This window comes from Rhineura floridana, chromosome 11, assembly GCF_030035675.1.
Source record: "Rhineura floridana isolate rRhiFlo1 chromosome 11, rRhiFlo1.hap2, whole genome shotgun sequence".
Taxonomy (NCBI): domain Eukaryota; kingdom Metazoa; phylum Chordata; class Lepidosauria; order Squamata; family Rhineuridae; genus Rhineura; species Rhineura floridana.
The window spans coordinates 47,013,002-47,025,625 of NC_084490.1; the positions used below are offsets into that span (position 1 = coordinate 47,013,002).

General features: G+C 42.7%; 1 protein-coding gene and 1 long non-coding RNA gene across 5 annotated transcripts; one reads left to right on the top strand and one right to left on the bottom strand.

Moving 5' to 3' along the window:
• The first annotated feature begins 55 nt into the window (after nucleotides 1–55).
• LOC133367087 (uncharacterized) lies at nucleotides 56–12,618 on the top strand. 4 transcript variants are annotated; one of them, XR_009758512.1, is made up of 3 exons: nucleotides 56–312; nucleotides 1,766–1,929; nucleotides 8,704–12,618. XR_009758512.1 is itself a non-coding variant. In XM_061590818.1 (3 exons), exon 3 carries the CDS (start codon nucleotides 6,545–6,547, stop codon nucleotides 7,700–7,702), a length of 1,158 nt encoding a protein of 385 aa, XP_061446802.1. In that variant the 5' UTR covers nucleotides 56–312; nucleotides 1,766–1,929; nucleotides 3,966–6,544; the 3' UTR covers nucleotides 7,703–8,563. The 4 variants fall into 4 exon arrangements, 2 of the variants coding, with proteins under 2 accessions (XP_061446802.1, XP_061446803.1); XM_061590818.1 differs by lacking the exon at nucleotides 8,704–12,618 and adding an exon at nucleotides 3,966–8,563; XR_009758511.1 differs by lacking the exon at nucleotides 1,766–1,929.
• On the bottom strand, nucleotides 2,410–10,727 carry LOC133367088 (uncharacterized). Its single transcript, XR_009758513.1, has 5 exons — nucleotides 10,123–10,727; nucleotides 8,683–8,843; nucleotides 7,929–8,031; nucleotides 3,932–4,107; nucleotides 2,410–3,236 (listed from the first exon to the last, which is right to left on the bottom strand). It is a non-coding gene; the product is annotated as an uncharacterized LOC133367088 (long non-coding RNA).
• Nucleotides 12,619–12,624: the final 6 nt, after the last annotated feature.

Sequence of the window (12,624 nt, forward strand, 5' to 3'; positions counted from 1 at the left end):
GTTTAATTTTATGGAGGGAGGGGCTGCAAATAAAAACTGCCATTATGTGGGAGGAAATGAGACAAGAGGAGAGGATTAATACAACAGGGAGGGGCTAACTACTTGATGGGTGTGGCTTATGATGGCCGGACAAGAGGAAGTAAAACGCTTACTGTGGAAGGGAGGGGTTAGAGTTGGCTGAGATGGTGAGGGTCGGCTTATTGAGGAAGAGTGGTACCTGTGTTGTTAGCCAACCTGAATTTATTTTTAAATTCACTTGCACTGCCTTTTGTGTGGTCTTAATCTTCTCACATTCAGCTTCAGTGGATGACCGTAAGTTTGAATATTATCCATTTTCTCCACACCATGGAGAATTTTATACATCTCTATCCTGGCTCCACTTAGATGCCTTTTCTCTAAACTAAACAGCTCCTACTGTTGTAACCTTTCCTCATATGGGACTTGAATCCAGCCCCATGATTATTTTGGATTGCCCTTTTCTGAAACTTTTCCAGCTTTGTAATACCCTTTTGAGATGCAGTAACCAGAACTCCACTGCACAGTCCAAGTATGGTCACAGTACCATATTTTGTATAACAGCGTTATGATACTGGGAGTTCCACTTGCAGGCCCTTTCCTAATGATCCCTAACATGGAATTCACCTTTAAAATTTTTTTTTACAGCAGCCACACATTGGGTCAACATTTTCATTAAGCTGTCTACCAGGACTTCCTGTCCTGGTCAGTCACCACCACTTCAAAACCTATAAAAGTATGTGTGAAATTAGAAATTTTTGCCATGATCTGCATCACTTTAGACTTGGTTACATTGAATTGCATTTGCCATTTTAAGGCCCATTCACACAGTTTGGAGTGATCCTTTTGGAGATCCTCATCGTCCCTTTTTCTTACCACCCTGAACAATTTGGTGTCATCAGCAGACTTGGTCAACTCACTGCTCACCCCTAACTGCATATCACTTTTGAATAAGATGAAAAGCACAGGTCCCAATACTGATCCTTGGGTGATCTCACTTAAACTTTGTACAATCCTGTGTTGTGAGAAATTTCCATTTATTTCTGCTCTCTTCCATTTTTTAACTACTTACTGATCCATAAGAGGGCTGTTAAACTTAGGAATCTTTGGTGAGGGACTTTATTGAAAGCATTTTGAAGTTTATGTACACTGGTTCAACCCTATCTATAAGCTTGTTGGACTCTCTAAAGAACTTACCCTTGCAGAAGCCACACTGGTTCTTCTTCAGCAAGACTTGTTCTTCTATAATATGCTTGGCAATTCTCTCTAATAATGCTTTCCATGAGTTTCCCCAGATCAGATGTTAAACTAATTGGCTTGTAATTTCCCACTCCCCCCCAATCCCTTTTTAAAACATGTTACATTGGCCACTTTCCAGTCGTCAGGTATGGAGGCTGATCTTAGGAACAGGTCACATATTTGACAAAAGTTATATACTGCTTGATTGTAAAAACCTCTGAGGAATTTACCAAAAAAATTGTAGCTTTGGGGGAAGCAGTGCTTTAAATGTATGGTATGCATGCAGCCTTAGTCTGGAGAGGAGGGGTTGTAGTATTGATTAGAAGAGTGGATCACAATGTTTCTGAGCCGGGACTGAGCATGCGTTTGGTAGGGCCACTGATGATGAATATTAACACATCAGTGTAATGAAGTCCAGCACTACCTGTTGTTGCTAATCAGACATCCATGGCGTAGAACTACACTCCAATAGAGGGGCTTTCCTCTTTTTTCTTCCTCTGTCCCCATCCAGGAAGTGATTGTGCCAGTGAGTGGTCTACCACTTAGAAGAGGGCAGAGGAGTGAGCCTCTGAAACTGAATCTATCTTAAATGCATGGAGGAGAGGGTAACCAAATCTGGAGATTCAACCCCATGGCCAAGTCATAGAGACCAAGGAATCAGAGCTCAAGAGACGGGTAACCCTGCCCCACCCACCCACCCACCCCCACACACAGAGTTTTCCCCTGCTGTCCAGCATTTAATCTGAAGCAGAGCATTGCCCCAGATCCGAACTGGCTCTGAAATGCTGGTGTCAAAGTACAGATTTTATTAACACCTCTGAGCATCTACCCATAATCATGTCCACCCCTTCTCCCACCCTTCGGTTTAGGATGCAAAGTTTTCAGGCAGACTTGACCTCCCTAACCCTTCCCAGTTTGGGGGAGTATTCTCATCTCTCTCCCCCCCAAAAAAAGCGGGAGGATTGCAAAGTTTCTGTTTGTTCTGTGGGGGCTCATCCACAGAATACCATAGAGAGATCAAATCCACAGGGAATATGTGAAATAAAGAAAACAGTACCTCTGAGACTAGTCAGACTGCTTTTTTATAGCTATTAATAAATACACAGACTAGCATTACATATCTTGTCACAAGGTACAGTTTCCAAACTGGCTTGAATCCTGATATCTTTCTTGCTGCTGGTTATGGGAAAACAACTAATTCAGTGCCTGCCCTCTCCCCCCAGGGGAAGGGCAATAGTCAGTGGTACAGCATCTGACTTACCTACAGAAGATCCCAGGTTCAATCCCCCATCATCTTCAGGTAGGGGTGGGAATGTCCCCTGTCTGAAACCCTGGACAGCCTCTGCCAGTGAATGTTGACAATACTCAGCAAGATGGACCAATGGGTTTGACTCAAAATAAGGCAGCTTCCTATGTTCCTTAGGTGTCTGCTGAAAGTATAGACCTTCATTACATGGACTGCTTGGGTTGGCACAACCATGCCAGTTAATTCTTTTCCTGCCAGCCAAAGAAAATGGGAAAGACGCGCACCTTTGTTTGGACCTAACCCAGCCAAATGGTACATGGTGATGATTATTAGTGACAAACAAGACAATTTTGCCTTTCCTGCAAGGAGCTCAGGGTCAATCAAGTACATGCTTTTCTCTCCCTGTTTCTGTTAATTGGTACAGCCAACCTGTGAGATAAGGTTAGGCTAAAAGAAACAGTCATTGGCCCAAGGTCACCAAGCGAGCTTCATGGTTGAGCTGGGGTTTGAACCTGGGTCTCCCCACTCTTAATCTACCACTCTAACCACTACACTGCACTGGCCCTCAAATAGAGCTTGGGCAAAATTTATTTAGGATGTGCCAAGGCATAGGAAGAATTTATCCAAAGTCAAAAAGAAATTCTATCTGGCAAATATAAAAAGAATGCAACATCAAAAGAAGTGAAGCAGAGATGTTCAGGAGAGGAAAGTCAGCAGTATAAAGACAATATTTCACCTGAATGGATAAAAAAGTGACAAAGTATTAGTATTTAATTGGCATTAAATGGGAAATAATTTACATCTTACAGTAAATGAATAACACAGAGGATGGGAACCATGAGAATTATTTGTACTTGATAAAAGCCTTTTGAGTAGGCTTTCTGAAGCTCCAACTGTTCCACTTCTCCCACTCCAACCCAATGTTGCACACTAAGAACTACCATTATTTTGGACCAAATGCTCAGCTTTCTGATATTTTATTATATTAAACCTTTGGACTGTCATCCAGTTAATTATATCTTCATATGGTTTTTAACTGACTCAAGAAATGGCCTGTTGGACAGCAGAAATGTTTGTAAGCTGAGCACAAGAGGAATATCTGTCCACCAGTTGTCAAAAGATATTCTTCTGAATGCAGAAGCTGAACCTTCAACTAGCCAGGGACAGTCCTTTCCATCATAGATTTGCCTAAGCCAGTGGTTTTCAGAATTTCTGTCTTCAGGAAATCCTTTCCATATCAACTGGCTTGCCAAGATTTTTAATAAGGTTTTTAAAAAGCTGAAGTCCTAAGTGCATCCCTATTGTTGGATTTGAAAATCAACATCTGACATTCAGGATCAGAATTTTGGACTTGTACTATGCTGTAAGTCAGAGATGGCGCACCATGTTGAACTTCGTAGATGGTAAGAGAGACGTGTGGGAAATGCTCACCTGCTATTCATGCCTATTTATTCATTCACCCCAGGCTCCAAGATGACCAGCTCTTGCTCTTCTTGTGCCCCATGTGTCCCAATATTGTGATCCTTTGAGAGCAGGACAAAAGGAGGACCAGTTCTTTCCACTTCGATGCCCTTGGTCCTGAAGTATGACTGCAGGGCACTGAGAAACTGCAGAAGAACCAGATGAAGCTTAAAATCTGTTAGTTTTTCCAGATTGGAACCTAATTTTTTTTGGAGGGGGCTTGTTCCCTTTGCGATCTCTCACCAAGTTTCTATATTTCTTCCTTCAATTCTGTCTAGTGACTGCTGGTGACTGTAGTAGTATCAGACAAATGATCAGGGAACATTATGCCTTATACGAAATCATACCATTGGCCCATCTATTCTACTGTTGTCTACTCTGACTGGCAACAGCTCTCCAGGATTTCAGATAGGACATTCGTAGCCCTACCTGGAGAGGCCAGGGATTGAAGCTGGGACCTTCTGCATACAAAGCAGATGCTCTACCAATGAGCCACGGCCTTTCCCCATGAGAATTACATTCACACATCTAACTCACTCTATGTTTATCTTGCCATGTGAGACCAAGACTTCAGCTAGGGCTCAACAAGGTTGGATGAGATCGGAGGAAGGAAAGTAGACTTCAGGCTTGCAGGATCAACTTTGTTTTTTATTAGAACCTTGAGGTCCACTAATCAAAGCCAAGTGCAAGATAGCAGCTCAGAATTGTGCTAAGAAGGAACCAAGTACCTCTGAGGAAATGCTGAACCCAGGGATTTGTGATCATTTCCAGAACTAAATCTTTTCCTATAAAAATCCACTTCAGGTTTCCCGTATCTTCACCCCAGCATTCGTTTTCAGCAACTTGATTTAGGGATGAAGGAGGAAGCTTTTTAGTTAGACAATTGGGAGTTACAAAAACTTGCTGATCTTCTCTATGAATCAGAGAACTGCCAGCGGATCCCAATATATCTTTCCTGGACTAGATGGCGTCTTGGGGCATCTCATTTATTCCTCAAAGAAAGCCATCTTTTTTTTGTTGTTGGCTAAACATTGCATCGATTGATTTGTTTATTTCGGTACAAGACCAGCAAAAAACATTGCATCACATCCTCAGAGCCAACCAGAAAAGTATTAAGCAAGGCCCAGAGGAAGTGGAATCTTGACAGACAGACAAGATGCCTGCTCAGAAAGCTCTTGACTTTTAACTAGAGTATCTCTTGAGATATCATAGGAAGAGCAAAAGGGGGAAAGGGGATAAAATGGGATGTGGGGATAGGAGGAGAGCAACTGTCTTATGACAGCCAATTAGCTAATGGAGCTTTGTGATAAAAATGGCCACCCTGAGTGTGTGTACATACATGCACCCAGGTGCACACACACAAGCAGTGTACCCCAAAGCCTGGATCACTACAGAAGCAGCAGCCTAGTGTCCCATCTACCGGTAAAGCAATTTGCCCGACCGAACTTATCAAAAACTTGGTATGACAAGGAGTGTGTCACCTTAAAAAAACAGCTAATTCAGAAATACAAGGAATATAGAGGACAAGATCCAGCTTTGCTTTCCGAATGCCTCACATTAAAAAGAAATTACAAGCAACTGATTAAACAAAAAAAAAATTGCTCAGACCCAACTCTGGCACGCATTGATAGTTGCCTCTAAGTCAAATGATGTATCTGCCTTTTGGAAGCTTGTGGCCGGGGGTTGGCCAACTACTCCAAATGTAGTGGATCATCATATTCCGGTCCATACATGGGAAACCTATTTCCATAATATCTTTAATTTAGGGCAAACCAATTAAATTAGGATTCACCCTCCTATAGAAAACCTCCCACCTTGGCCGCCTGTACCTGTAAAGGAGATAAAATCCCTTATAGCTGGATTAAAACCGCATAAAGCACCCGGGCCGGATAACATTATTCCCGAAGTTCTTAAAGCTAATCCAGAATGGTGGGCTCTGGTCCTGGCTGCTTTATTTACTAGTATAGATCAATCCCTATGTATCCCAGAAGATTGGGGTTGTGCCATCATTATTCTGATCTTTAAAAAGGGCTCACGAAAGGATCCCGGTAATTATAGGCCTATTTCTCTTTTAAACATTATAAGCAAATTATATGCAGGGCACTTATTGTCCAGGCTACAAGATTGGATGGAACAGGAGTCTATCCTAGAAGAGGAACAGGCTGGATTTAGGGCATCGCGCTCCTCCTTGGATCATATTGTTGTACTTCAACATCCAGTAGATAAATACATGGTTAGGCCGGGTGGTGTTCTTTTTGCCGCCTTCATCGACTTCAAGGTGGCTTTTGATTCAATCTCAAGAGATATCCTTTGGTCTAAGTTGGAGGATCCACTATTGATAGACGTCTGCTTGCCCTGATCCGTGGGTTGCACCATAACACATACGTTCAAATTAGATGCAACCGCGAGGGGATCCTTACCAAAGCCATCCCCACATATAAGGGAGTCAAACAGGGTTGTATATTGGCCCCATCCCTATTTAACCTATATATCAACTCCTTGACTCAGAAGTTGAGACAATGCCCTGCTCACCCTCCTACCTTAGCTAATAAACCTATATCAGTATTATTATACGCCAATGACATGGTCTTGCTTTCACTATCGCCCGTTGGATTGAAACGTCTGTTAAGAGTCCTTGCTTGCAACTGTATAGAAGACCAGCTAGTGATTAACCATAGCAAATCTAAGGTTATAGTGTTTTCTAGAAAGAGAAGGAAATATCGTTGGCAAGTTAATGGCACCTCCATCAACCAAGTTCCATCCTACCGATACTTGGGAATACTATTTCATAAGTCAGGTCTCTGGCGCTCGCAGGTGGAGAGTGCCAGAGCAATTGCCTTAAGATCATCAAAAGCCCTTTTATCCTTTTTTTGCTCAAAAGGTGGCCATTATGTACCGTCTGCGATTAGGGTTTTCACGGCCAAGGTAATCTCAAAATTATTGTATGGTGCCCAAGTGAGTAACTACAATTCACACTTACCCTTTGAGATTATTCAAACTAAATTTCTTAGAAGTATTTTAGCCGTCCCCCCTTGCATTTCAAATGCCAAACTGAGATATATAACAGGTATGCCCTCCATAGAATCGCAGATCTGGATTCTTAAATTTCGCTACTGGATGAAACTGATTTTTGAGCCAGTTGGTCTTTCCCCCCTTATATTAATTGACAACTTTCAATCCAAATGGAAAAAATCCCTTTCCTTGCAGCTTACTTCTCTTGGCTTTTCTATCCCTTATGTTATATCATTGGGGCGCTCAAAAGCGCTGTTAGCCATCACCCAGAGGATTCTGGATGTGGATTTCCAAAATGTACTATCCTGTCTCGGCCCTAGGTTCGCAAGCTCGCCATCCCTAAAACCATTCACTTCTGCTCAATTTCTTTATCACCTATCTATTCCTAGGTTAAGGAAGGCCTTTACGATGGCCAAATTTGACGTTTTGCCCTCAGCTCTACTAGAGGGAAGGTTTAATAGAATCCCTCAGACTGAAAGTTACTGTCCTTGCGACAGTGGTGCCATTGAGACAGCAGGACACGTATTACTGGAGTGCAGGTTTTATACCAGCCTTCGCAGCCATTTTATTATTCCTCTCTTCCAGAAATTTCCAAGCAGAGATAAAAAATTTTTTGCACAATATCTATTAGCGGATATTAATTCCCCCATAACTTGTAAAGTCATGAATTTTTTCGCAGCAGCCATTGATACACGTAGAGACCTGATGAGTAAGGAACCTTTGACCTAATCGATCCATTGCCTCATAAAATAATTAACTTACCTGTACTATTTTGTACTGTTTTTGAATATGTTTTAGTGTATTTTTTGTACTGAATTTCTCTGGCTGGTCAATTGACCATAATAAATCTAATGAATGAATGAAGCAGCAGCCAGCATCTTTGCTCCAGGCATGGCCTGCTCTCCCTCCCCCTCCCCCATCATTTTATGAACTGTAGGGAATAAGATGTACAAACCTTAGTTTGAGGTTGCGGAACTTGTGATCCATCAAGACGTTTGGTAGCTTCTAAGGTGGCCTATGTGGGGTTGGACAAACCTGCCTTTTCTGCTTGCCTAAGGCTGCAAAAAAAAAAAAGTTGGGTGGGTAGGTGGGTGAGTTCGGTTGTCAAATCCCTGGCAGGCCGCTATTCCTCAGTGGCAATGATTAGGCTGCATTCGGCTTGGTGATTTAGAAATCTGGGCTGGTCTTCTTTAACTGGGAGCTGGTTTAATAAGCCTACAGGTTAATCAGCTAGTGTTTTAGGGGGCAAATTTTAACTGGTGAGGTTGTGAGTTAAGGACATACACCTTTATTTCTTGAGACTGAGTTTCCAGAAAGGTACCCATGTTAAATCTTTTGCAGCAAAACCAACATAAAGTCTGGTGGCACCTTAAAACAGCGGTGGCAACCCCGCAACTGGCCCACCAGCCCTCTGCTTAAAGACTAAGGGTTGTTTGTTAGTCATACTCAGAGTAAACCTATTGAAATTAATGGACATATTAGTCATATTCACCAGTGAAATAAATGGGCATGACTAACAATTTCAGCGGGTGTACTCTAAGTAGGACTTAGCTTACTACCCTACCAGACTTGAGCTTTCGTGGATCACAGCCCACTTTACCAGAGGGAAACGCTGTCCATTTTCAAAGGCCGTTTTTGTTACCACTTAACATGTTTCAGGGGGAAGTTGAAATGAAGCCCTTTCTCCATCCCCTCAAGAACCCACTTACCAGCTCTCTGTTCTGCCACAGCTCCAGTATCTTCCACTGCTCATTCTGAATGGGTTTCTTAAGTGCCCAGCCCTGTGCATACAGACACAGGAGACTGAGGAAGGTGAATCGCAGAAGCAAGTGCATCCCTCTTAAAATAGTTGTGTCCGGGGAAGGAGTAACTGGGAAAGAGAACATGGCAAGTCACAGCCAGAGAGGCATGAGCAGAAGAAACCACATCACCAGCTGAACTGGCAACAAGACGGGACCCTTCGACTCAAAAGTCAGACTTGGGTCTGTGGCAAGGGAGAAGACAGAACCAAGCATTAAATTCAAGCAAGGGCTGACACTCAGAATCTGCTCAGCTATTTAAAGTGCCAAGTAAATCATAGTGCCTCTGAGTATGTCAAGAGTGCCTAAGCACTGGAAAACAGCAATACATTTGCTAAGGATAGGGAGAAGGGTCCTAGGATAAGACTATGGCTGTAGCCTTTGACACCTGAGATGCATTTGTTTAGGACCCACCTATTCTTACAATTGTAATTTGTTTTAAACTGTTTTTAATTTTGTATTTTAAATTGTTGTAACCCACCCTGGAACTTTAGGATAAAAGGAGGGTAATAAATAATATTATTCTTATCAATAACAGCAGCTTCTAGGCAAGCTTGTGCCCCGGCCGAGCACCAGTTCCTTAGTAGTACACTAAATATTTTATTGCCAAGGTTTACACCTGGAACATGTGCAGTCTTAGTAAATAATAATCTACATGTGCAGAATGCATTTTCTTATCCATTTGGTAACAGGGGACAGTGTCAGCCTCAGTACATCTCGTTTTGTTTTTTTTAAAAAGGATCAGTCTCCAGATCCTTTTCTTAAGCTAAAAGCAAATATTGAGGGAAATCCTCAATAAACTCAAACTAAGCTTAAATGTGTGTAACAGAAACAACCAATCCTTGTTTACTCCTGCCTCTGTTTACTCCTGCCTCTACTTCCATTCCCTTCCTCCATTATCCTTGTGTTGAATTTTAGATTGTAAGCCCTTTCGGGCAGGGACCTAGCCTCTTTAAACCACCACATGCACTGATGGTATAATAAATGATGATGATGATGATCTAATCAGAAATTTAAATATTATAATAATAATAAATTCCATTTATGGACGTTGCTGCTTGCTTTAAAAATAAAGTAATTTTGAGTCTTGTTGGCAGCATTTTAGGGCAGGTTTTAGAGAAAAGCATTAATTAGCCAAAGCCAATTAATTTTTCCTAAATTAACTAACATTTTCCTAACATGTTTCAGTCCAGCCGTACCTGTCATTTTTAATGGATTAAGAGGGTATTAATTTGATTTTTCTGAAGAAAAATTCCCTCCCATGCACCCTAAAAATTGTTTTCTGCTTTACTGACATCCCTCAATGATGGAATTCTTACAAAAAGTGTGTGTGTGGAAGAAAGTCCTTACCTCTTTTATTTTGTGTTTTCAGAAGGCAAAGTCTCTGTAGTATGGTGCAAATGTCTTTTCCCCACTCCTTATGTAGTTCTGTAGCTCAAGGAGGAGGGGAGAAAAAGTGCTCACCTGGCAGGAGAGAGCAGACAAGCAAGTGGGCAATTTGTGTCCCTCGAGAATGATGCTTCAAGTCCGGCAAAGAGTTCGCTAGTAGCCCCTGCACTTGGGAGCATGCAGTTCCTGCCAACCTCCCCCCCTCCAGCCCATTGTGTAGCCCCTCACAATTCTGATTTCTAAAAAGCATCCCTTGGTTTCTTAGGTTTTCGATGGCACTTCATGACTAATCTTAAAGCAATGTTAATGCATTTTTAAAGCTTGTTTTTTTAAGGGAGGAAGAAAGAGACAGCAGTCCCACTTGGAAGATAGGATCCTTGAAGTGCTCTTGCCAAGTCGATTTGCATAGGCGGCAATGCTGGCCTCCCAGCCATGACCCTGCCCACCCCCTTGCTGTCGTGCAAACGCAGCATGCTTATCCCAGGCAGGAAATGAGACAGGATGGAAAAGGTGATTGAAGGGCCTCATACAGCACAATCCAAACCCAAGATCCACAGGGATAAGAGAGTTTGGATTTGGTGGATCTTGGGCTTTTCTGGCTGAACTGGGGCTACGCCAGCATAAGCCCCTCAGCCTGGGCTCTGTCAGTCGACAGACTGAGTCCAAATTTCCAAATGTTTACTTAGTAACAGTTTATATAAGCTTGATAAAAGGCCCTTGTCTGTAAATGAAGACTGTGAAATGAATCTTTCAATGCAGTCAAGGGTCAAGTGGCTTATTCCTTAACAGAAGGAACAGAAATTAAATGCTGTACTTGGTGGGGTTGTAGCCAAATGCAGGGAACAGTACCCAATTTATCCTTAAGTTGTATTGGAGTGATTGGGGAAGCATTAGGAAAAAGATCCTGGAGAATATATAATCCTTCAAACTCTCACCGTTCAGATTGCATTAATTTGTAAATATGATAAAAGATGGGTTCTTGAAACGTGTCTCGTCCAATAATTCCAAACAGATATGTCTGCAAATAAAAATGGATTATCCAAAAGAGCAAGATCCCTTTTGTGTTTGAATAAAAATGGTAGGGCTTTTATCTTAGGGTCCCAGTATGTGGAATGTTCCATTGTTAACTAGGAGTGGCTTTTGTCATTGTGTATAAGAGGGGTAATAGGCTTTTAAGATGGATTGCATCATGGTATTGTTTCAAATTGGGGATTCCCACATCTCCCCGCACTTTATGTCTATATAAACTCTTTGATGCAATCAGTTTTTTGGTTTTTTCCCCCCGATGAAAGAATTTTAGGAGAATACTGGCATAGAGCCCATCCCTACCAATGCTTATATCTGTTATCAGGACCCAGAAGTGGAGATGGCCGGTTGATTGCCCAGGTTACTAAGTAATGCTTCCAGGAAACTACAGTTGGAAAAAGATGTCCTCCATCAGCTACCTGTGAGGAGACACGATTAATTAGATGCACCCAGGGTCCCCAGAAGCAAGTTCATTTTTGCCATGATTCTTCTGTGGACACAAAGATTTCTTGTACCCCACGATTCAATGAAATGTCCTAAGGCAGGATGGATGGGAAGGAATAAGCTGAAGCTGAACCCTGACAAAACCGAGGTACTGTTTGTGGGAGACAAGAGGAAGCTGGGGGATGCTGACCTGGTGCTCAGTGGAGTACAATTGCCCCTGAAAGACCAGGTCCGCAGCTTGCGGGTCATTCTTGACTCCCAGCTGTCCATGGAGGCTCAGGTCTTGGCTGTGAGCCGGGTGGCGCTGTATCAACTCCATCTGATACGGAGGCTGCGCCCCTACCTTCCCAACTATCTGCTCCCAATGGTGGTACATGCCCTGGTCTCCTCTTGCCTAGACTACTGTAATGAGCTCTACGTGGGGTTACACTTGAAAACAGTCCGGAAGCTGCAACTGGTACAGAATGCAGCGGCTCGCCCAATTAAAGGCAGCCGCCGGCAAGATCACATTACTCCAGTGCTGAAGGAGTTGCACTGGTTACCAGTTGCTTTCTGGGTCCAATTCCAGGCGTTGGTTTTGACCTTTAAAACCCTGCACGGTTTCGGCCCAGTCTATCTGAAAGAGCGTCTCCAGCATCACCAGCGATGCCGCTCAACAAGATCAGCTTCAAAAGACCTCCTCTCCATCCCACCAGTTAAAACAGCTAGACTGGTGAGGCCTAGGGAGAGGGCTTTTTCAATTGTGGCCCCCACTCTGTGGAATTCCCTCCCAAATGATCTCCGCCATGCCCCCTCTATGATGAGCTTCTGCCGGGCCTTGAAGACCTGGCTCTTCAGGCAGGCTTTTGGGATGGGTTAGGTTTTATTATCATTGTTTGAGATTTTTTAATGCTCTAATGTAAATTGTATGTTTTTATGTTGTACGTTGCCCAGAGTGGCTAGATAACCAGCCAGATGGGCGACTAATAAATAAAATAAATAAATAAATAAAAT

Bases quoted from the DNA above. Each gene is read 5' to 3' on its own strand.
- LOC133367087 (XM_061590818.1), top strand. From the start codon at position 6,545: ATGGTCTTGCTTTCACTATCGCCCGTTGGATTGAAACGTCTGTTAAGA.